Below are 23,569 nucleotides of genomic sequence, written 5' to 3' on the forward strand. Positions count from 1 at the left end.
TCATAATGAAAATGCAAGTGGAAATCCCTATACTAACTACTATCTAGATGCTCCTGAAATGACAAGCATTGTGAAAGCAAAGACACTAATGCATACTGAAGCTGCATCCAAAGGTCTAGCTGGTGAATTAGCGCACATCACGAGTATCTCTAGCATTGACATGTTTTCTGGTTTGAATATCCCAATTGCCAAAGTGCAGAATAATGCACATCAAACTCCAGGTCATAGTGAAAATGTTAGTGAGTAAGAGGATCAATGGACAAAGATTTTATGGCTTGGATCACCAAGTTAGTGATATAATTAATAGGATTTTTAGGGAGCCGTTTGTAAGCAGAAGTTGCCAAGAGCTCATGAAGCTTAGCTACATAATCTGAGGAATTTCGCAATCTAGTATGTTAAAATTAGTTTATACTGTCTCATCACTTTGCTCAAACTTAAGTTCTCATTTTCACACGAGTATGGTATGGAATTTAACATTTTGTTAAGAAAATTCCATCATGCCCTCACTATTTTGTTATAAATGTGGGACGGCATGAACGTTGTTTGGGAGAGATAGATTTTAGCTATCAGAGATTAGGACTGCTTCTCTCTTTCATTGTATTTAGAAATGGCTTTATTGAAGAAGTGGCAGGGAATCTGATCCATGTTGTAGCTATTGATCGCATACTTGGTTCCATGGTTGGCACGCTATCTGCTATTGCCTTGGCACAATTTGAGGTCGGCGAAGCTGAAGTTGTAAAAGCAAGTAGCAATATTTCACACACGCCACAGCGTTTCCCACAAGCCACAACATAAGATATGAATTTAACCCATAAAATCCTTCACTACAAATAGAAAATATGTAAAAAAACTGCATGATGGAGGCACTCGACGGTCTTGCAGTTTTGAGGTCGTCGGAAGTCCGTCGGTAACTTGTTGCATGATCCGAGATATAAAAATTCATAGTATTGACACATGATAGAGCACCAAAGCATGATCCCTTCAATTTAGGCTAATAAGGCACCCTATTCATTCACAGGCCCTTGCATTCACTTGCCACAACCCAAAAACGTTCAACAAGAATTAATGGTTTGTTCTAAAAAAAAATCTGGAAGAAGGGTCTGCCAGCCCAACAAGATCAATAGCGCCTACAGTACCCACAAATGAAGCAAGAGGTTTGGGCATCACAAAGGTTGGGGATTTTAGCATTTTTGGTAATACAACTGCAATGGTTGAGTGTCATTCCTTACCCTTACCATTACCAAGATCAATAGAACCTACAGTACTCACAAATGAAGCAAGTGGTTTGGGCATCACAAAGGTTGGGGCGTTTCCCTTTGGGATTAACTTCCCTGTATGCCACCGTGTAATGTCTTGAGCCGTTGATTCGTTGTGTTAGACAATTAAAAATATCTCTTCCGTCGGATCATTATAGGCTGTTGCGCATTGTAGGTTGGATCATTATACGGTGGAAGTTAGTTATCCCTGTATGCCACTATGTAATGTCTTGAGCCGTTGATCCATTGTGTTACACGATTAAAAAAATCTCTTCAATTGGATCATCATTATAGGCTGTTGCGCATTGTAGGTTGGATCATTATACTCTGGAAATTAGTTAAATAACGACTACGTTGGAAGTTAGTTAAAGAACAACTCATACCACTCTATATCCTACAGGCGGTAAAAAGGCAAGAAAGCAAGCATGAGAAAGGCGAGAAGGCATGCATGAGAATTTTTTTCATTTGTGTAAGTATTTCAATTTGTGAAGTATACTGCTGCTTCCAGACGAAAGTCGAGTAAGTGAACCTTGCAACACTAGGTATTAATAAGACCAGGTCCACATCAGAGACAAGTTCTTTTAGGATGGAAGGAGATTGCAATCTTCTAGGATGGAATGAACTTGCAATGAAGCTGACCTCGTTGACAAACATCATCTGATAATGCAAATTATGTATAAACAACTCTCCATTGATCCGAGTTATATTTGCATTGGAGAATTACTACACTCGCAATGTCTGATCATACACAGAGATCTCGATCAATAACATCGTGCAGTAAAATTTATGAGATTCAGGTACTCAGACAAATGGGCGATTGCAGAGGTTTTCATTGGGTCTTCCCTTTGCATTATTGTCCCTCATCATTGCAGTTTTGGGTGCAATCATCTGGATCTTGTGGTAAGTTTCCTTTTTGCAAATCTCTCAACATATCCACTTTTTCAGATTTCTGGGTTCTTAACATTTAGATTATATGGCCAGTGGATTATAAATTTCTGGAATATGAGTTTTGTTGCCAAATCTTGTATCAGTTTTGAATATTTCGATATTGACTTGCCTATGCCCATATTGTTGTATATGCATTTCAGGGCTGGTAAACATGGCAAAGCTTCCTGTTAAAGTGATGAGATGGTTCACTCACCAGATATCTTGCTATCCTGCTGAACATCACAATGTTTTCATTCTTTTCATCTGTTTCGATACTCTTATTCATGTTTGTAAATCAGAGTTAAGGTGGATTAGGTCAACAATATTGATCTTGAACCGTGTTCCATCCATCAGGGAGGATGCATTTTTCCATCCATCAGGGAGGATGCATTTTTCAGCGGAGGTAGAGCTTTATCTGTAAAAAGCAAAGTACAATAAATTATTATCTGCAAAAATAGTAAGGAAAAAGAAGCTTCACAACCGTGAAGTTCTTTTTTTTTCATTAATAATGTAAAATTTTTAATGATTGGGATTTATAATTTTCTTTGTATTCGAATTGAATAATCTTAACCATTAATTTGTACATTTTTAACAGGTATTAAATTTTTAACAGATCTACACTTCTTCAATTTAGTTAAATTTTACATTCAGCTAAAAGAATTTGTATAGAAAAATGCTTTTCCTGAATCTTGGCTTCTCCAAGAGGATTGGTTATTAATACTCTTTCAACAACTTGGAGTTTACAGAAAATTGCAGTAATGTTGGTGTTGAGTTTTATACATATTTACAGAAAATTGCAGTAATGTTGGTGTTGAGTTTTATACATTGTAATTTGTGCTAACACCTCTATCGAAGAGGTCCCATTAGCGATTCTGATACAAAGAGGAATCTCATTTGCTTCTCGGCCACGAATTGTTGCTGCCTTCACCATCGCTGTCTCCAGGGTTGCTGAAGCACCCAAATCTACACCAAAATTCTACTATTTTAGTTTCCGAGTGTAGCTTCAACCTTGATGCAAGAATCATTTACGTCTTTTTTGCTTCAATTCCAGCCCATGAATATGAATATACATATAAATCACTCACTTACCTCATAATAACCATTAGCTCTATCACTTCGTAACTGATGTGTACTCTTCTCATCATGAATTGTTGCTGCCTTCACCATCCCTGTCTCCAGGGTTGCTGAGGCACCCAAATCTACACCAAAATGCTACTATTTTACTCATTTCCGAGTGTAGCTTCAACCTTGATGCAAGAATCATTTACCTCTTTTTTGCTTAATTCCGGTCCATGAATATGAATATACATATAAATCACTCACTTACCTCATAATAACCATTAGCTCTATCACTCCGTAACTGATGTGTACTCTTCTCATCTTACATCTTCCGCCTAGCTTTACCATAGTAGGCTCATTTTGATACGAAATAAAAAAAGTAAATACGTAACAATCTTACATCAAAGAAGTAAATACGTAACAATCTTACATCAAAGTAAATACGTAACAATCTTACATCTTCCCGGTAGATTTACCATAGTAGGCTCATTTTGATACGAAATAAAAAAGTAAATACGTAACAAACCAACATAATGCGAAAACCATTATTTCATATTTTATTATATACATGCATATATATGTATATATTATTTTCCTAAAGATAGATTTGTTTTGGACACATACCGATCTAAGTATTTTTTGTGCTTATTTCTATCATTTATATATGAACAATGTGGACACTATTTTTAGTGTTTATTTCTATCATTTATATAAAAACAATTATGGACACGCTATTTTTACAATTTTTTACAATTATGTTTTAATGGTAGAGTGAAATTATAAATAGTATATTTATATAAATTAAATAGCTCATAAATATTAATAGTTAGCAATTTATGTAGGTATCAAAAGATGTGTTTTATAATACATTGTGTAAATTGTAATTTGATTATATAAATTAAAATAATGGTTAATATTTATAAACATTATATAATAGTTAGTAATTTATGTTGGTATGATACATTGTATAAATTGTAATTTGATTATATAAATTAAAATAATGGTTAATATTTATAAACATTATATTTAGAAAATGGGTTTATAGTAATTATAAAAAGAATTAATATATGAGCTAAACATATGTGTATTTACAAGAAAATGTAACAAGCTTTATTGAGCTTGCTTTACCATGGTACCCTCCCTTGATACCATAAATCATATATACCACATGCCCAAAACTAGGAAGGCAAATAGTTAGTTAATTAAATTTTGGGGGTTAGTATGTTATATTTATTACGCTAAAAAGTAAAAGTTTGAATGTTTGAATTTAATTAACAAGACGTAACTTATTCCTAGATCCATTTAATATTATTAAAACTATCTAAATGGATAAAACATTAAATTTATATGAAATAAGAGAAAATAAATAACCTATTAAAATAGTTAGATAATGACCTCATACTAACTATAAGGAATCCAACATAATTTGATTTTAATCGATTTTACCCTAATTAACATGGTAATTAAATTAGAAATAATATAGGACAACTAAGCTGGACCAACGAATATCTAAATGGACAAAACATTAAATTTATATGAAATAAGAGAAAATAAATAACCTATTAAAATAGTTAGATAATGACCTCATACTAACTATAAGGAATCCAACATAATTTGATTTTAATCGATTTTACCCTAATTAACATGGTAATTAAATTAGAAATAATATAAGACAACTAAGCTGGACCAACGAACGAAACAGGGGCACGAAGACCAAGGAATAGGGAGAGGAAAAATTAATTATTTGATGAATTTCTAAGTTTGTTTAGTTATATTTATTACCATATGCTAGAGTATTAATAATCTATTCCTAAGCCTTTTTATTAAAATTAAATAGATAAATAGGTAGTTAGTTAACTTAAGGGATAGTATGTTATATTTAACTTAATTCCAGGAACCATAACCTAATAACCTAATAACTCATTAAACATGTTAATTTATGAAATAATAAGAATTTTTTTTTAATAGAAAACATTTTAAATTACTTAAATAATGACCCCATACTAATTAAAGGGAATCCAACAATATTTGGATAATTATCAATTCTTAACCACTTATATATATAAGTCCAATAAGAAATAAGGTTAAAATTACTCACAAAATAATTAAAATTGTAAGTAAGTTTGTTATAATTATTACCTTAAGGTTGAGCAATAATCTATTATTAATAGGCCTTTTTGTCAAAATTAGGAAGGCAGATAGTTAGTTAATTAAATTTATTTATTACCCTAAAAAGTAAAAGTTTGAATTTAATTAACAAGAACCATAACTTATTCCTAGATCCATTTAATATTATTAAAATATCCAAATGGATAAAACATTAAATTTATATGAAATAAGAAAAAATAGATAACCTATTAAAATAGTTAGATAATGGCCTCATACTAACTATAAGGAATCCAACATAATTTCATTTTAATTGATTTTACCCTAATTAACATGGTAATTAAATTAGAAAGAATATAGTGTTTCCAATAGGTTAGTTAATTCAATATTAATTTCATTTAATTATATCTAAAGGGATGGAAAGAAAAATCATACTTTTGGAATTCTTTCATCAATGTGCAGGAATAAGAAAAAATAGATAACCTATTAAAATAGTTAGATAATGACCTCATACTAACTATAAGGAATCCAATATAATTTCATTTTAATTGATTTTACCCTAATTAACATGGTAATTAATTTAGAAAGAATATAGTGTTTCCAATAGGTTAAATTATTCAATATTAATTTCATTTAATTATATCTAAAGGGATGGAAAGAAAATCATACTTTTGGAATTCTTTCATCAATGCGTAGGAATGTGTAGGAACGGACAATACTTGTTTCAATTGTTTACTAAGTCAATTAAAAGGATTTCATTACCTAGTCGAATAGATGGTGTGGAAGATGAGGGGGAGAAACAAATAAGACCGTAGAAAAGAACAACCCAGGGCGGGTATAGGAGGGGGAAGGGGGCAACTAGGAAGAAAGGGCAGGGATCCAACAACCGCTAATTTTCTAGTCATCATCCCTATTGAGATTCCTCGGCCTTTTTTCAATTTCGATGGCCTCCCTAAATTTTTGGTGATGAAAGGGAGCAATCTTGGTAATGGCCTCGGCCTCCTCAATGCATATGTGATGCTTTGTTTTATCCGCATTATCTGCCAAGGCGGAAGATCGGGTCCTCCCATGCTTAATGTCGGCTGAGTGTTCATGAATCCTTTGATTAATAAAACGCCCCGTCTCACCAACATTGGGGGTCCCACAGGAGAAAGGAATAACATAGACACCTTTCATGTCTTTAGGGTCAATAGGGTCTTTTACAAATCTAAGGGACCTACGGATGGTGTTAAGGTGTCTAAAGGTAGAGGGAACATTATGCTTTCTAAGGATCCTTGCAATCTTATCTTATCTATGTTCCCTTGGATGAAAGGGAGATGAACCCTCGAGACACGATCCTTAGGGTCTCCCTTTACCTTGGGACATTTGCTCGTTTTAAGGAAAGCTTTCAGACCCTGTTGCCTACTATAACCATTATTAACAAACACGTTAAGGAGACAGGATTTCTCTCTATCGAGGTTCTTTTCATCGGAGATTCTCGAGTCACAAGCATTTTGAGGACACCCAACTTCTGAGCAGGGAAATGATGGGAGCTGGCATGAAGATACTGCTCAGTATGAGTTTTCTTCCTAAACACTTGGTGGGAGAAAGAACTATCATCATTCTCAGAGATGAGAACATCCAGGAAAGGTAAACACCCATAAACTTCTTGCTCCATAGTGAACTTTATGGATGAGGTTTGATTATTGAGATGCTGGAAAAAGAGTTCGATTCCTCGGCCTTCTTTCAATTTCGATGGCCTCCCTAAATTTCGATGATGAAAGGGAGCAATCTTGGCAATGACCTAGGCCTCCTCAATGCATATGTGATGCTTTGTTTTTTCCGAGTGCTTTGCCAAGGCGGAAGACTGGGTCCTCCCATGCTTAATGTCAGTTGAATGTTCGTGAATCCTTTGATTAATAGAACGCCCCGTCTCACCAACATAGGGGCTCCCGCAGGAGCAAGGAATAACATAGACACCTTTCATGTCCTTGCGGTCAATAAGGTCTTTTACAGATCTAAGGGACCTACGTATGGTGTTAAGGGGTCTAAAAGTATAGGGAGGAGTCTGGTAGCATCTTCAAACTTGTACATCCACCCTGAAAAGTCATCCTTTCGAAGCGCGGTTGATTTGCAACTTGGGGAAGCAATGAATCCATTTGGAGACAATAGTCCTCCCTACTATCCATTGAAGGCTGATTATATTTACAAGTGTTCCACTGGAAATGGTCAAACTGGAGCTGGAGCTCAAATTCAAATGCAGATGTTTAAGTCGCGATAGATTCCAAAATGAAGTTGGAAGCATCTTCAAATTTTGGCACCCATCCAAATCCACTGCTATACTGTTATACTGTTATCTATTTCCACTTTAGTAATCTACTCCCTTTCCTCTGAGATCAATTCCCTCCAGTGTCATTGTGTCCGGTTGTGAGCCATCGATCTTTATGTTAGACGATTAAAAACCTTTATGCCGTTGGATCATCACAAGCCATGGAAACTCCGGCAAGAATCAGGCACTAACTGCCTCCAACGATTACGATGCGGTTTGGAACTATGATACCTGTCCCTTTCAATTCCCTCAAGTGTCATCGTGTCCGGTTGTGAGCCATCGATCTTTATGTTAGACGATTAAAAACCTTTACGCCGTTGGATCATCACAAGCCATGGAAACTCCGGCAAGAATCAGGCACTAACCGCCTCCGACGATTACGATGCGGTTTGGAACTATGATACCTGTCCCTTTACTAACGAACCATCTTCACCTTGCTGCCATTTAAATATGGCTATAAGCCTGGTTCTTCATTATTTTTCTAGTTTTGGCTGAGGCGGGGCAGTTACAACAATTCGAGGTGCTGGAATCGACTCTGTGCTCGACTACATTACAGTAAACAACACAACAGCTGCAACACCGAATTTCAGTACTCCAGGCTTCAAGATTTCAGAGGGATTAACGGATATGCCACCGTCTGACATTGATAAAGATCGAGATGAAATAGAAAAATTAATCATTTTCAGACTACTATATATTTTATATTTGTATGTTGTTTCTTTGCTCAATTTGTTACAGAAATTCGAGGTGCTGGAATCGACTTTGCGCTCGACTACACTACAGTAAATGACACAGCAGCAGCAACACCGAATTTCGGTACTCCAGGCTTCAAGATTTCAAAGGGATTAGCGGATATGCCACCGTCTGACATTGATAAAGATCAAGATGAAACAGAAAAATTAATCATTTTCAGACTACTATATATTTTATATTCGTATGGTGTTTCTTTGCTTGGTAGGGTGTCATTTTGACCTTTGTATTATTTGTGAACTCAAATACAGGTTGAATAGCTTCAGCAGAGAGTAGTTCTTATTGGACTGCTTTTCCTTGATGATGGAACTTGAGCACTGGAAAGACTGAATACATGGCGGCCTTCATCTCGTTTACCCAACTCCATCCCAGTAGAAGGCTATAACCCAGAGGAGCATCTACCGCTTCCACTTCTACTGATACCGTCTTACCGTTGTGGGTATTGCTTTTCTGTTTTATATACTTTTCATATACTTTATATATATAATCAGGTTTGTTTCAGTGTCTTCTACCAGGATTATCATCACTAAGTTGTTTTTAAACAGTTTTCCAATTTATGTCTGCTTGGTAGATGGTGTTTTGCCATGGTCGGTTCTTTTTCGAATTATATCACCAATGACACTGTATTTCTGGTTTCGCGTGGACTTCTGGGGAAGTGCTGGATTTTATACCCATGGCAGCCATTTGTTAGGCAATTTGAACATTGTAATAGGCAACAGGAATTAGAGTCTTTTTAATGTACTAGGCATCCGAAGAGCAAGCGTGGTTGTGATCTCTTCTATAGTCTGGAATGCAATGCATTGACATCTCTATTCCTCTGCAACAGAGACTGTCCGGAATGCAATGCATTGACATAAGCAAACCTCTACATGGAATGGTGCAGACCCTAAAGGAAGGAAATTCAGGCCTATGGAATCCACACCATGGGAATGCCAGATATACTTCATGAATTGCTTCATAGAGGAACTGGGCGTGTGACCTCACAACATTACAACAACATCATTTCCATATTCCTTTTCATCTTCAGATTTCCTTGTACATGTGGTCAGTCCAAAACCATTAATTTCCTTCATCTCAGGACCTCTATTTGTAGCCAGAACATTTCTGGCACTAATCTCCAGATCGAGCCTACCTCTTAACAGGCTTGTAACAAAAATTTCTAAATTTCCTACCCAAGCAAGTCCTACATCAGGAATATTGCTACTTGCTTTTACAACTTCAGCTTCGCCGACCTCAAATTGTGCCAAGGCAATAGCAGATAGCGTGCCAACCATGGAACCAAGTATGCGATCAATAGCTGCAACATGGATCAGATTCCCTGCCACTTCTTCAATAAAGCCATTTCTAAATACAATGAAAGAGAGAAGCAGTCCTAATCTCTGATAGCTAAAATCTATCACTCCCAAACAACGTTCATGCCGTCCCACATTTATAACAAAATAGTGAGGGCGTGATGGCATTTTCTTAACAAAATGTTAAATTCCATACCATACTCGTGTGAAAACGAGAACTTAAGTTTGAGCAAAGTGATGAGACAATATAAACTAATTTTAACATACTAGATTGCGAAATTCCTCAGATTATGTAGCTAAGCTTCATGAGCTCTTGGCAACTTCTGCTTACAAACGGCTCCCTAAAAATCCTATTAATTATATCACTAACTTGGTGATCCAAGCCATAAAATCTTTGCCCATTGATCCTGTTACTCACTAACATTTTCACTATGACCTGGAGTTTGATGTGCATTATTCTGCACTTTGGCAGTTGGGATATTCAAACCAGAAAATATGTCAATGCTGGAGATACTCGTGATGTGCGCTGATTCACCAGTTAGACCTTTGGATGCAGCTTCAGTATGCTTTAGTGTCTTTATTTTCACAATGCTTGTCATTTCAGGAGCATCTAGATAGTAGTTAGTGTAGGGATTTCCACTTGCATTTTCATTATGAATTGGTGCTTGATGTGTTTGCTTGTTCCAGTCATCACTGCCCACTGGACGCACTAGAATGCAGATGAAACTGTTTTCTTCCGATATCGAAGAAATATGATGAAACATTTCACAGAATGCAGCAAGGGTTTCCCCATTCTCAGTGACTTGCAACAGGTCCTGTTTATACCCATGGCAGTCATTTGTTAGGAAATTTGAACATGGCAATAGGCACCAGGAATGATAGTCTTTTTAATGTACGAGGCATCCGAAGAGAAAGCATGGTTGTGATCTCTTCTACTATCCCCTCATTATGAAGCTAAACTTCATGAGCTCTTGAGCTCTTGGCAGCCTTTGCTTACAAGCTGCTCTCTAAAAATCATATTAATTATATGCATATAGATATAGTTGTTGTATGGTTATAGTGGCTGGCGTAGTTGTAAAAAAAATTTGTACTAACAGATTTAATTCAATTTGATGGCCTCTTCTAGTGGGACGACATGCATTCTTGGAACTTCCACACCGAAAGGGATGGCATTGTTTTGGCATACAAGGGTGATGATATCCAGTTTAATGCAATCTACCAATCCCTTAGGGAGAGTTGACAACTTGAGTAATGAATTATTCATGACAATTAATGAGGATATGATGTCGTATTTGGTCATGACAATAAGGAAAGGGAGTAGATTACTAAAGTGGAAATAGATAACAGTATAACAGTATAGTAGTGGATTTGGATGGGTGCCAAAATTTGAAGATGCTTCCAACTTCATTTTGGAATCTATCGCGACTTAAACATCTGCATTTGAATTTGAGCTCCAGCTCCAGTTTGACCATTTCCAGTGGAACACTTGTAAATATAATCAGCCTTCAATGGATAGTAGGGAGGACTATTGTCTCCAAATGGATTCATTGCTTCCCCAAGTTGCAAATCAACCGCGCTTCGAAAGGATGACTTTTCAGGGTGGATGTACAAGTTTGGAGTGCTACCAGACTCCTTAGGGAGTCTCACAAATCTCCGAGACATCTGTTTAAATTATTGTGATAGTTTGGAGATGCTTCCAGACTCTTTCTGGAATTTGACAAATCTCCTACACATCAGTCTGGTTGGGTGCAAGAGTTTGAAGAGGATTCCAAACTCCTTAACAAATGTGAATCTCCAACTCATCAATTTAGCTTACTGTACAAGTTTGGAGATGCTTCCAGAGTCCTTTGGGAATTTCACAAGCCTCCAAGAGATAAATTTGAGAGGGTGCACATGTTTGGAGAAGCTTCCAGATTCTTTTGGAAATCTGACAAGCCTCCAAAAGATCTATCTGAATGGGTGCACATGTTTGGAGATGCTTCCAGATTCTTTTGGAAATCTGACAAGCCTCCAAAAGATCGATCTGAGTGGGTGCACATGTTTGGAAATGCTTCCAGAGTCCTTTGGAAATCTGACAAGCCTCCAAGAGATCGATATGAGTGGGTGCCAAAATTTGAAGATGCTTCCAACTTCATTTTGGAATCTATCGCGACTTAAACATCTGCATTTGAATTTGAGCTCCAGCTCCAGTCCTAGTTACCAGAAACGGGACGTTATCCCCTGTTTCTGGCCGAAACCTTCACCGAAACGCAACCCGGCTAGAAACGCCGTCTGCAACGGCCGTTTTCGTTTCCACGGGCAAGAAACAGTTTCCCGCGAAACGAAACCGTTTCTTCTCACCGTTTCCAGATAGACTTCAGTTAAATTTATTTTTTCGAACTCGGGTTAAATGTAATTTTTTCAAACCTTCCGTTAAATGGAGTTTAATTAGCAATTGATTGTTAGTTTTTTGGATACAGAGGTTGAATCGAGTTTAATTCGCAGTTCACTGTTAGTATGGTGCAGTGGACTATTAGTTTTCTAGAAATTAAGCCTAAGCACTCCAGTTTATTGTGAGCGACAGCTGAAGAAAAAACTGCTGTATTTTTGAGAGAACAGAGAGAGCTGTCAAAGAAAAACACCAGTTGTCAAGGATTTAAGTAGAAGACCAGCGAACCCATCATTACTCAGATGCAAGCCAGGCACAAGCAAGGCACAGATCAGAGCCAAGCAGCTTCAGGCCCCCGTTGAGTTATCTTCAACAGCATTGTCAATTCTATTGTCAAAAGGTACTGCGTAAGAACTTCAATCTCTGGTTTTTTTAATTAGATGTCATGCCTGATGTTAAAAATAGTTGCAATACATTTACCTTTGTGTACCGAGCTTGGCAATATCCGGGAAACAGGGAACAAACGAAAAAAAACTCCAAGAGCATTAGGTCTGAGCCTGGTAGTCTCCTGCTTGCAATATTGGCCTTATCAAGAGCTTCAAGCTTCCCTTTAATCAACTTAGATTTTTTTAATACTGCTTCCACATCTTTATCCATCGTGTCTCTCAAATTCTTTATGGTTTTCGCATTGTGGATGGTTTTGCTTTCTTCATGTGAAGCTTGCAGCTTCCTTGACAGTCCTACCATTTCTACCTTGTGTGGGGCTATGTCCTAGGTTTTTTTCTTCGTTAATGCCTACCATTTCCACATCATACCCCGCCTCTAAATCCTTTCTGGAATCCTCCTTAAGATTCGCATAGTTTTTGAAGGATCTCGAGAAAAGATCATTCATATTTCAAGCATATATTGAAACGAAATTGTATCGCATGGCTCCTCATTTGATTTTAGGATATAAAGGTATTGGGCGAAATACTGATAAGAGTCTCTTTTGAATTGGATACAAAATCTATATTTGTTCCAAAGCCACTTTTGGCGTTGAAAGTCGATTTTGTGTGTAAATATAGATAGAAGAAATCCGCCTCGAATTCAGAAATAGTGTAAAACGTTTTGGACGCAACCTTCTCGAGAACAATACTGACAAGCATGGACAACCCTTATTTGGAAGCACTGTTATAATATTGTTTATTTGGTTATGGATTATATGGAGCGATATATGGAGCAACTTCATAATACAATGAGTGATATCATTTTAATTCGATACCCAGTGTTATGGAGTTGCGTTGTTTATTTGGAAGTGTAGATTATGTTCATTTGTTTATTTGGCACCCACCATCGCAACATTATATACCCCAAAGGAGGTAAGCCAACAGATTTATGCCAGTTGTTGAAGTACTTTTGTGGATTAAGGTTTTGTACCGTAGTATTTGAAGTAGCATTCAATGCATTACATGGTCTAGCATTACCACTGAAGAATGCCCAACAATTGTACCTAAAATATGATGTTATATGCCAGCGCACAAAAGTGAATTGTTGGCTTGTGTCATCGTTCACTTATGGCACAAATTCTGATCCTGCAGTTTAATGGGGACATGTCTTCATGAGCTCAACGAGATTTCAACTTCTCTCTCCACAGAGCCAACGAAACTAGTGCCAGTTAAGTAAAAAAGAAGATAAGTGACTTGTTGAATGAGTATGTTGAGAGTGGTGATAAAGAAAATGGTTGTCGTTGTATAAAAGACTTGAATGTTCCTTTCTTTCATCATGAAGTTGTAAACAGGGCTTTAATTTTATCCATGGAACGAAGAAGTGCATAGCCACATATCTTGGCTCTATTGAAATAAGTTGCCAAGGAGGGTCTAATAACATCTAGTTAGATGTCGAAGGGTTTTGGTAGGCTTGTTGATACTGTAGATGATTTGTCACTTGACATAATCAACATGAAGGACATGTTTGAATCTTTGGTTTTTAAGACAACAAAAGAGGGATGCCTTAGTGCAGCACCTGACATTGTCAATCTGCTGCTTCACAATTAAAATGCAAAAGAACATCTGTTAAAATGAAACTTGATACAGAGAAATTTCTTGGAAAATTTAATCGTTAACATTCCTCAATTGGTTTTCTGTAAACCGAAATGCAAAAAGATCCGAAAAATCACATAAATTTCTATAGAATCGAATTTATTTATATAAATTAGATAAAATGCTTGAAGGTTCAATACATTGAAAAAAAAAACTGCTTAAATTTTTTCCAATTTAAGTGAAATATAAGAGACAGATCCTCTGGAAGAGCATTATATTACAGTTGAAGAAGAATGGAAGGTATTAAGGTTGCTCTTTTGGCAGGAGAATCTGCGAAATGTAATTCATTTTTACAAGAATGAATTATTTCAATGAACCCTTCAACTTGGAGATCAAACATAGTTTCACACATAAAAGCATGCAAATAACACGAATTTTTCTTTATAATTCATCAAGGAGGCTAAAGACTAACGTTTGTTTAGGAAATTACAAGATAAGCTTCAAAGATTCCAGCATGTACAGAGATAATCCGAAATGCTGAGGATGTAAATAGGTATGGAGTTGATGGGAAATTGTCAACAAATCTGACTTTACATAGGAAAATGGAGAAGCTATCCGGGAGATAGAAAACAAATAGAAATAAAATCGTAGAAATCTAAGTCGGAACAGGATTGCAAGTGAACTTCTCCATAACTGATATAAATTTGACGGGGAATTTTGATTATGAAGTAAATTTTCTATGATAGTTTTTTTTTTAAGATTGGGATTTGTGTGATGTTTCATATTTATTTTTACTTGTATATTAGATGTAAAAAATTCTGTTATTGTTGTTTGGAAGTGTCACTGAATATGTCTTTTCACAATTTTTGGGAAAAATATTACTATATTTACAATAAATAAAATATAAAGCAAAATATGGATTGCATTGTGATCCGTTAATCGCAAGGCAGTGAAAATTAACCAAAATTATCAAACCTTACTATGGCAGATTCATTCTTTGTAACTGAGTGAGAAGTTAATGAAAAAACTGTAGATTGCATCCATTAAGTGGAAGACCAAAATCGTGAAAGCTTACTCTAAGCAGCTCAATCAATCATAGTTAGTAAAGATCAATAGTCACAATTACCAAATAATTTATTTATAAGATTGTGGGCTATTGTTGACCATTTTGCCCCAACACTTTTTTGGCTATGCTTAAAATTCCACTAGGTTAGAGATTTTTTCCAATTACGTTTTTTTTAATGGTATTTTATATTTGTAAAATTTTCACAAATGTTGTGAAGATTTAGAAGTTTTGTAAATAGATTTTTAATTTGGAAAACTTAAAATAAATATAATTAAATAAAGTGATGAGAATTATTATTAGGAATTTTACTTTGAAATTATATAATATCTATTATTTTAATATAATATCCAACTCGTATTTGAGTAAAAAGGAAAAATCAATAGGAAAACTCAATGTTACCAATCAACATACCTAATTATTGCTAGTGCATAGCCCCACACACACATATATTTAGAGAGAGAGAGTGAGTTATGGAACAAGTAGTTATAAGCTATTAAAATATCACTGAAGCCATGTATCATGGGATTTTGTAAAATGAATGAGATCAGGAGCTAGTCCTTTTCTCTCGAGCTAGTCCCTCCAATGCTCGAAGTAAGGTGATTTAGATGTTTGAAAATTTGAAAAAAGATAAATAATTTTATTTTGTTTAAGTTTTCCAAAATTTTCTTTGATTTTCTCTTCAAATTTTTAGTTAATTATATTTTTCTAATTAGGTGTCAATTTTTTAATTTTATTTTCTATAACTAATTTTCAAATATAAATTGTGCAGATTAAAATTGGTTGCAGAGGAGAATCATTTATTTTTATTTCACTCATTTCTCATTGCAATGGAAGAAAGTTCACCAATGTCACAAAGTAGACCGCCCCTTTCCCAACAGAAATCTTCCATAGAGGCATCCAAAAAAATCCAAAGCAAAGAATATCAAAAAGCAAAAAAAGTCTTTGAGGCAAGGTTATGGGCAGATGTGAAATGCACTCAATCTTATAGTGGAGGATCAAGTGGATCATCTGGTTCAAAGGTTTGGTTGTGCCCTTATTGTAAAAAACAAAAAACGGGGAATGTAGGAAGAGTTCGATGGCATTTACTTGGAATGGGGAAAAAAGAACAATCAGCGTTATGTGACAGTGTACCTAAAACAGAAAAAAGCTTCTCTAATTAAGCAATTTAATGAACTTGAAAAGCTTAGACATATTGTTGAAGGTTTAGTTCAAGCTAACAACAATCCTAGTGGATTGACAATTGGTGGTCCACACTCTTATTCTCAACATCAAGTTTCTGTTTCTCACCTTCAAAACTTATGGGATGTAAAAGGAAGGGGAAATCTCGATGCATCCATTGGACGATTTTTTTTTGCAAATGGCATATCTTTTAATGTTTGTAGGTCTCCTTATTGGAAAGAAATGGTAAGGGATCTAGTTAGCAATGCTCCTAAAGGTTACAAGCCTCCTAGTTATGAAAAGATGAGGACAACCGTGTTATCTGAAGAGAGGGCTCGGGTTGAAGCTAGACTTCAAGACATTAGAGATAGTTGGAAGGAATCTGGGGTCTCCATTGTCTCAGATGGTTGGACATATGTTAACCATCGTCCCCTTATCAATATTTTGGTTTCGAGCCCAAAAGGAGTTTTGTTTTTAAAATCCTATGATACTACAGGAAAGACAAAAGATGGTCCATATCTAACGGGTCTCCTCAAAGAGGCAATAGAGGAGGTTGGTAGAGAAAACGTGGTCCAAATTGTTACAGATAGTGCCTCAAACAATATCCTTGCTGGTGGGTTGATTGAGGATGAATATCCAACAATTTTTTGGACTCCTTGCTCTGTGCATTGCTTGAATTTGCTCCTGAAAGATATTAATAACATTGCATGGGTTGATAAAACTATAACTGAAGCAAAGATGCTACAACACTTTATTATTAATCATGCAGCATCCATAGCAATTTATAGGAAATATGCAAAACTTCAGCTTCTTCGATGTGCCGAGACTAGGTTTGCATCTGCTTTCATTATGCTTCAACGCCTTATTAAAATGCATCAATCTTTGAGAGAGATGGTGGTATCAATGGATTGGCAAAGGTGGAAGGGTTCTCATACTGGGGATGGCCTAAAAGTTGAGGACATCATTATTGGTCTTTCTTCAGAGAATTTTTGGAGGAGAGTGGAGGATATTGTCACCCTTATTACACCTATTGTTTCCACCCTTCGCATATTTGATAGTGATCAACCATGCTTAGGGGATGTCTTTGAGAGCATGGATCAAATGAGAGAGAAGATTCATGACATAATGGAAGATGAAAATTCTAGGATTGAAAAAGACACCAGAAATGAAGTGTGGGAACTTAGTCTGACAAGGTGGAAAATGCTTCATAGCCCTCTTCATTCAATTGCATTTTTACTCAATCCTAAATGGTTTCATAAGAAACCATCGTCAGATGTAGAGGTTATGCAAAACTGGAACACTTTTATAAGTAGGTGTTACGATCGTCAGGATCGCACTGCTTTACGGTTTGAGCTAGGAAAGTATTTGAGATCAGAAGACCACTTTGCAAATGAAGATTGTGCATACAACAGACAACAACTTGGACCCATCGACTTCTGGATACAATATGGTACAGGGACCCCCTTGCTTCATCGTTTGGCTATCCGTTTGCTTTCACAGGTATTCTTGATAACAAATACCTTTAATGTATTGATTTATTGTTTAAACAATTAATTCTAAAGCTCATTTTGGATTATTTATCTTATAATATTTATTGATTGACTATGACTAACATAATTTTAATTTTATTATACAGGTGACTAGTTCCTCTGCATGTGAAAGAAATTGGAGTGAATATGCTTTCATCCATTCAACGAAGAGGAATCGCCTAGGCACAAAAATGGCACAAGATTTGGTGTTTGTACACTCAAATCTACGTTTGTTATCTCGACAACAACTAGAATACAAAACTGGACCCACGAGAATGTGGGATTATGGTGGTTCACAAGATGACGAAAATGATGAGCTTCCACTTGAGGTGCTACAAGACAATGCTGAAGACATGCTTGATGATACCATGAAGTCTACTGACCAAAATAATTCTTTTGGAATTGGCTCAAGCTCAACAACTATTCCAGAAAATGAGCTTCAAAATCTAGATTATTAGGTTTACTTGCATTTTGATATGAATTGTTGGAAGTGACTTTAGAGATACATATATATTCAAAAGAACAAATTTAATTATTTATATTTCAAATCTCTTATTCTTATCAATGTTTTCTATTTTCTTGGAATTAATGATGGCTAAATTTTTTGATCTACAAAATTATCACTTCCTTCTTAAAACTAAATTAGTATTTACAATTGTTTTTTTACAATTTCATGAGCAGAAACATTACAGGTTTATGATTAATGCTTTGTTTATATTGTTCACCTTTAATATGGTGTTTTTCTCTCTCCTCGTTTCTTATATGCGAAACCTCCAAACCTCGTTTCTCGTACCGTTCTCGTTTCCCGTTCCGTTTCCCGTTTCTCGTTTCTGGTAACATAGGCTCCAGTTTGACCATTTCCAGTGAAACACTTGTAAATATAATCAGCCTTCAATGGATAGGTGGGGAGGACTATTGTCTCCAAATGGATCCATTGCTTCCCCAAGTTGCACGTCAACCGTGCTTGGAAAGGATGACTTTGCTGGGTACAAACTTGAAAGAGTTACCGAGTGTTATTGCAGGGCTAAGCAATTTGGAACTCCTGAAGTTAAGAAGCCCTTCGCTGGAAGTGGTTCCACCTTCGTTCGGTTACCTGAAGAGTTTGAAGGAACTGTGTTTGTATGGATGCCAGAAATTGCAGTGTCTGCCCGAGTCCATTGGACTGTTGACTCAGTTGACAGAGTTGAGCATAGGTGAATGTGGAATACAATACTTACCACCAGCTGTCATGAAGCTGAACAATCTGAAGAAGTTAAGGATATGGCGATGTCCTTTACGGGAACTTCCATTTAAAAAGGAGGATGAAGGAGTAGAAGGAGATACGGCATTATTACCAGAATCGTCCAGAGGAAAAAGAGTGAAGTTGAATGAATTGGATTCTTCTTCCGCTGAGAAAGGTATGATGGTTAAGCTAGAGAAGTTATGTCTTTTAAAGACAGAAATACGGGAGATATCCTTTCCGGAAGGTGTTTGTCCCAACCTTCGGTATCTGGACATCTCTTGTTGCAGTGATCTAGTGCAGGTTGGGGCATTGCCCGTAACACTCAAAGACATGGAATTAACATCTTGTAAGGCATTGAGGAAGATAGGACGGCTTGATGGTCTTGTGCAGCTTGGCGATAACAGGGTGTCCTATAGAAGTGGCTGAGCTGGTGCTTCCTCAAACATTGAAATATCAAAAGCTGGTTACTTTCGGCGACATGTCCCAGGAAAAGCGTTCTGCAGAGATGCAAGAGCGTTATGAAGCGCAGGCTTGCCTGGCTCAGGTTACCGGATATTGTGAGTGGTTGGATCCAGAGTTGCAATTTCACGGACATTTTGCACGTCAGAGGCCATTTTACCCGTAAAATACGTTGAAATTTTTTACATTACCGTCGGGCATGACGTTTGGAAGGAGCCAGAATGTATTTTTGATGGCTAAGATTTTTTTGAAAACGTCATTAATAGGTTATCTAAACACAGACACCTTTCCACTTCAACTTGGAACAGACATTATAATACGTCCATAATGATCTTATCGACCAATAAATTTTAATTTTGAATCCTGCCTCGTACAATTTCAAAATCCAAAAATGTTTACTACAGAATTTTGGAATTCGAACAAAGTGCTCTTACAACACTTAATTTTGAAATCGGAACAGTTTGTTTGCACTGTAATTTTAACTTTATAATTATAGGATCTTTGGAATTCGAACAAAGTGCTTCTACAATACTTAATTTTGAAATCCGAACAGTTTGCTTGCATTGTGATTTTATATTTATAATTTTAGGATCTCTTGGTTATTATAGTTTGAAATCCGAACAGTTTGCTTGCATTATAATTTTAATTTTGAAATCCAAACAGTTTGCTTGCACTGTTATTTTATCTTCATAATTATACTGTAAGGCGTTTCCCTTTAAAATGAATTGCCCTAGTCGTCGCCGTGTCCTATTGTTTACCGTGGATTTGTGGTGTTAGACGATTGAACGAAGTTCGGATTTGTGGTGTTAGACGATTGAACGAAGTTCGATTGTTGATCCAAAACTGAAATAAAACTGAACTGAAAAAACGGATTGTTTACCGTGGATTTGTGGTGTTTGACGATTGAACGAAGTTCGATTGTTGATCCAACACTAAAATAAAACTGAACTGAAAAAACGGTTCATGAATTTTCGTCCTCGCCGTTCACCCTAAGATCTCGCTCATGGCAATGGCGGTTAGCAAGGGCACTCTAATGCACGGAGATAAAATAAAGATTGTAAGAGTTGCACAGCCAAGAATCAGTCCACGAACAGGCTTAAAAACCTACACTGTATATATTTCAGAATTTTCAAGGACCAGAAAGTCTGCTAAATAGCAGCGGCAAGATGCCTTTGCCACGGAACACATCGAAGCCTCGATACTGTTTCCTCGCAAGCAGAACACCACATCGACCCTGGCAACGCGCAAAAATACATATGAAAAGAAACAGATGCCACTCAGACTGCCAGCAACGATCAGAGGAAATTTTTATATATGGAATGCACGGCCTTTGCATACTCTATCATGTAAGTTTTTGTAGCACTGCCTTTGCATACTCTGTTCATGTAACTTTTTACAGCATGGCCTTTGCATACTCTGCTCATGTAACTTTTTGCACTCTTGCTCGTCATCTTAGGTTATCAGTGGACCCTAATAATAGATGCATTTCCTTACCTGGGAAATTGCATTTCACCGGTCTATTGTGCTACTTCATTGTTTTTCCAGTCATTAGTTATGTAGGAATCTTGTTCTAAGTTCATTCATTTAGTAGAAGCAAGCTTATTGACTTTGTTGTAACATGCACAGAAAAATCTCACCAATGTAAAGTCCAGAAAATGGGGCCTGTGGAAAATTTCTGGTGACCATGAATCGGAGGGGAGAAATGAAGGAAGTTTCCATAAGAGGGTAAATTCAAACGAGGAGACATCTGAAGTTATATCTGCTGCTGTAGAGGCTTATGATGCTGCAGTGGCCACTATTGTGAGGTCTCCTCCTAAAGACTTCAAGGTTGTCAGAGAAGAATGGGCCGCCATTCGCATACAGACTGCTTTTCGAGGATTTTTGGTAACCATTCTTCATGCACGAGCCTCTATAGATTGTATGGTTGGTTGTTTTGAGAGATGATTATTTTCAATCCATTGGCTTTGGTTTGGGTTTTACAGGCCAGGAGGGCACTGCGAGCGCTGAAAGGGTTTGTGAGATTACAAGCATTGTTTCGAGGTCGTCAGGTAAGGAAACAAGCAGCAGTTACCTTGAGGTGCATGCAAGCACTTGTTAGAGTTCAGGCCCGTGTAAGAGCTCGCCGTGTTCGGATGTCGACTGAAGGCTTAGCTGTGCAGAAAATGATTGATGAACATCGAATTCGCCAAAACAAACTGCGAGAATATGAGGTATTTTAACACTCTGGCCACTATGGTTTAGTAGCTTACTCTACCCACACAATAGGTCGGAGTGCCGAATCCTGTGAGTGTCGGATTACCATATGTCAACTGTAGTTTAAGATATATACGAAACCACAAGCAAATCCTAATCATCATCGTGTTTACTCTTATCATGAAAATTTCCTGCACAAACGCTTCAGGCCCCTGTTCTGATTTGTGCTCAGACACCAAACCAGGACTACTCATGAAGAAAAGCAGCTACCCTTTCTGTAGACTTTTCCTGGCCATATTGCTTTTCACGACCCTTGTGCAGTGGACTAGATCATACCTCATATAGATACTTCTTTATCATAGGTCTGAAACGATCTCGGTTTTTCTTACCAGTTGCTTTCCCTTTGTTTCTAGATATGCTAAATTTCAGTTTCTGACAATCCCATCACTTATACTACAATAGTAATATCTGTGTGATGTGGAATTGCCGGAATAATTCTGATAACCTAAAAAGCTTTTATGTTTTAACTTGCAAAAAACTGGCTCTGTCATGCTTTTCTCCACAGATATTTGGAGGAGATTCTGGTTGGAATAGATGTGTAGACTCACTCATATTGTCAAATGACTCTTGTTGTATGCACATGTAAATTTCTGAGTGCAGACTTCACAAATTTGATGATCAATTTATGAATCCGCTCAGGCACTGAAGCAGAGGTGCAGTGATTCGGCCATCCACAATTGCATCGAATACCTTCTGGATGCCCTCTTGGGGTGTTTGGTCTGTACTCGAAGTCATCATTTTCGTTTTGAGTTTCTCCCGGATAAATTCATACAAAGGAAATAATTTAGAGCCATGGATTAATGTTTTGCAATAGGAGCAGCATGTGACTGTTAGTGCGCTCCGCGTAAGAAAGCACGATTTCTGTAATCTCTTCTTGAAGGTGGGATTCGAACTCTTTTAACTGCTCTACAATTTCAATCTTGTGGAATGCAAGAATGGCGTCAAGAAATGTTTGTTTGAGGGCAGAGACAAGTGCGAGGGAAGGGTTGCAAGGGGGTTCTAAATATGTGTACATTGGAATACCCCTGGCGACCTTAATAAGTTGTTCTTTAATGGATTTAGGAAGATGGCATGCGTCTGAAACGCTTGAGGTGACTTCTAACACAACTTTCAGAAGAATTTGTTTCAATTGTCGAAGATCTATTGCCTGGTAGAGAGCGTATAAGTGCGATGTCAGCATGAGTTTCAATATATCCAGAGCTTCTTTAGTATTCAATGGTGAAGTCATGTTGATATGAAGCGCAAATGGAACTGTACGATGCCAAAATTAGTTTCAATATATCCAGAGCTTCTTCAGTCTTCAATGGCAAAGTCGTGCATCTTAGGTTATCAGTGGACCCTAATAACAGATGCATTTCCTTACCTGGGAAATTGCATTTCACCCGTCTTTTGTGCTACTTCATTGTTTTTCCAGTCATTAGTTATGTAGGAATCTTGTTCTAAGTTCATTCATTTAGCGGAAGCAAGCTTATTGACTTTGCTGTAACATGCACAGAAAAAGCTCACCAATGTAAAGTCCAGAAAATGGGGCCTGTGGAAAATTTTTGGTGACCATGAATCCGAGGGGAGAAATGAAGGAAGTTTCCATAAGAGGGTAAATTCAAACATGGAGACATCTGAAGTTATATCTGCTACTGTAGGGGCTTATAATGCTGCAGTGGCCACTATTGTGAGGGTTCCTCCTAAAGACTTCAAGGTTGTCAGAGAAGAATGGGTTGCCATTCGCATACAGACTGCTTTTCGAGGATTTTTGGTAACCATTCTTCATGCACGAGCCTCTATAGATTGTATGGTCGGT

The 23,569-nt window shown here is 36.8% G+C and overlaps 3 protein-coding genes, 1 long non-coding RNA gene and 1 pseudogene across 4 annotated transcripts; 4 read left to right on the forward strand and 1 right to left on the reverse strand.

Moving 5' to 3' along the window:
* Positions 1-12,316: 12,316 nt before the first annotated feature.
* LOC149197083 (uncharacterized) lies at positions 12,317-16,070 on the forward strand. The gene is made up of 2 exons (XR_016254167.1): positions 12,317-12,466; positions 15,920-16,070. It is a non-coding gene; the product is annotated as an uncharacterized LOC149197083 (long non-coding RNA).
* Positions 16,071-17,484: 1,414 nt separating this feature from the next.
* LOC149197084 (uncharacterized) lies at positions 17,485-18,642 on the forward strand. Its single transcript, XM_089403846.1, has 2 exons — positions 17,485-17,808; positions 17,945-18,642. Exons 1-2 carry the CDS (start codon positions 17,509-17,511, stop codon positions 18,293-18,295), a joined length of 651 nt encoding a protein of 216 aa, XP_089259972.1. The 5' UTR covers positions 17,485-17,508; the 3' UTR covers positions 18,296-18,642.
* A 120-nt stretch (positions 18,643-18,762) lies between these two features.
* LOC149197085 (TMV resistance protein N-like) lies at positions 18,763-19,485 on the forward strand. The gene has a single exon (XM_089408553.1). It carries the CDS (start codon positions 18,763-18,765, stop codon positions 19,483-19,485), a length of 723 nt encoding a protein of 240 aa, XP_089264679.1.
* A 1,042-nt stretch (positions 19,486-20,527) lies between these two features.
* LOC149197086 (protein IQ-DOMAIN 6-like) lies at positions 20,528-22,194 on the forward strand. Its single transcript, XM_089408554.1, has 3 exons — positions 20,528-20,629; positions 21,145-21,402; positions 21,501-22,194. The coding sequence occupies exons 1-3, from the start codon at positions 20,528-20,530 to the stop codon at positions 21,735-21,737; spliced, it is 597 nt and encodes a 198-aa protein (XP_089264680.1). The 3' UTR covers positions 21,738-22,194.
* A 361-nt stretch (positions 22,195-22,555) lies between these two features.
* LOC149197087 (phenylalanine aminomutase (L-beta-phenylalanine forming) pseudogene) lies at positions 22,556-22,999 on the reverse strand (annotated as a pseudogene).
* Positions 23,000-23,569: the final 570 nt, after the last annotated feature.

The sequence above is a fragment of the Pinus tabuliformis genome, chromosome 2_2 (genome assembly GCF_031772625.1).
Source record: "Pinus tabuliformis cultivar Carrire ecotype Pingquan chromosome 2_2, CPIR1, whole genome shotgun sequence".
NCBI lineage: Eukaryota > Viridiplantae > Streptophyta > Pinopsida > Pinales > Pinaceae > Pinus > Pinus tabuliformis.

Bases quoted from the DNA above. Each gene is read 5' to 3' on its own strand.
- LOC149197084 (XM_089403846.1), top strand. From the start codon at position 17,509: ATGCTTCATAGCCCTCTTCATTCAATTGCATTTTTACTCAATCCTAAA. The intron at 17,809-17,944 runs GTATTCTTGATA...TTTATTATACAG, and splicing joins CTATCCGTTTGCTTTCACAG to GTGACTAGTTCCTCTGCATG.
- LOC149197085 (XM_089408553.1), top strand. From the start codon at position 18,763: ATGGATCCATTGCTTCCCCAAGTTGCACGTCAACCGTGCTTGGAAAGG.
- LOC149197086 (XM_089408554.1), top strand. From the start codon at position 20,528: ATGGCGGTTAGCAAGGGCACTCTAATGCACGGAGATAAAATAAAGATT. The intron at 20,630-21,144 runs GTATATATTTCA...TAACATGCACAG, and splicing joins CAGGCTTAAAAACCTACACT to AAAAATCTCACCAATGTAAA. The intron at 21,403-21,500 runs GTAACCATTCTT...TGGGTTTTACAG, and splicing joins CTGCTTTTCGAGGATTTTTG to GCCAGGAGGGCACTGCGAGC.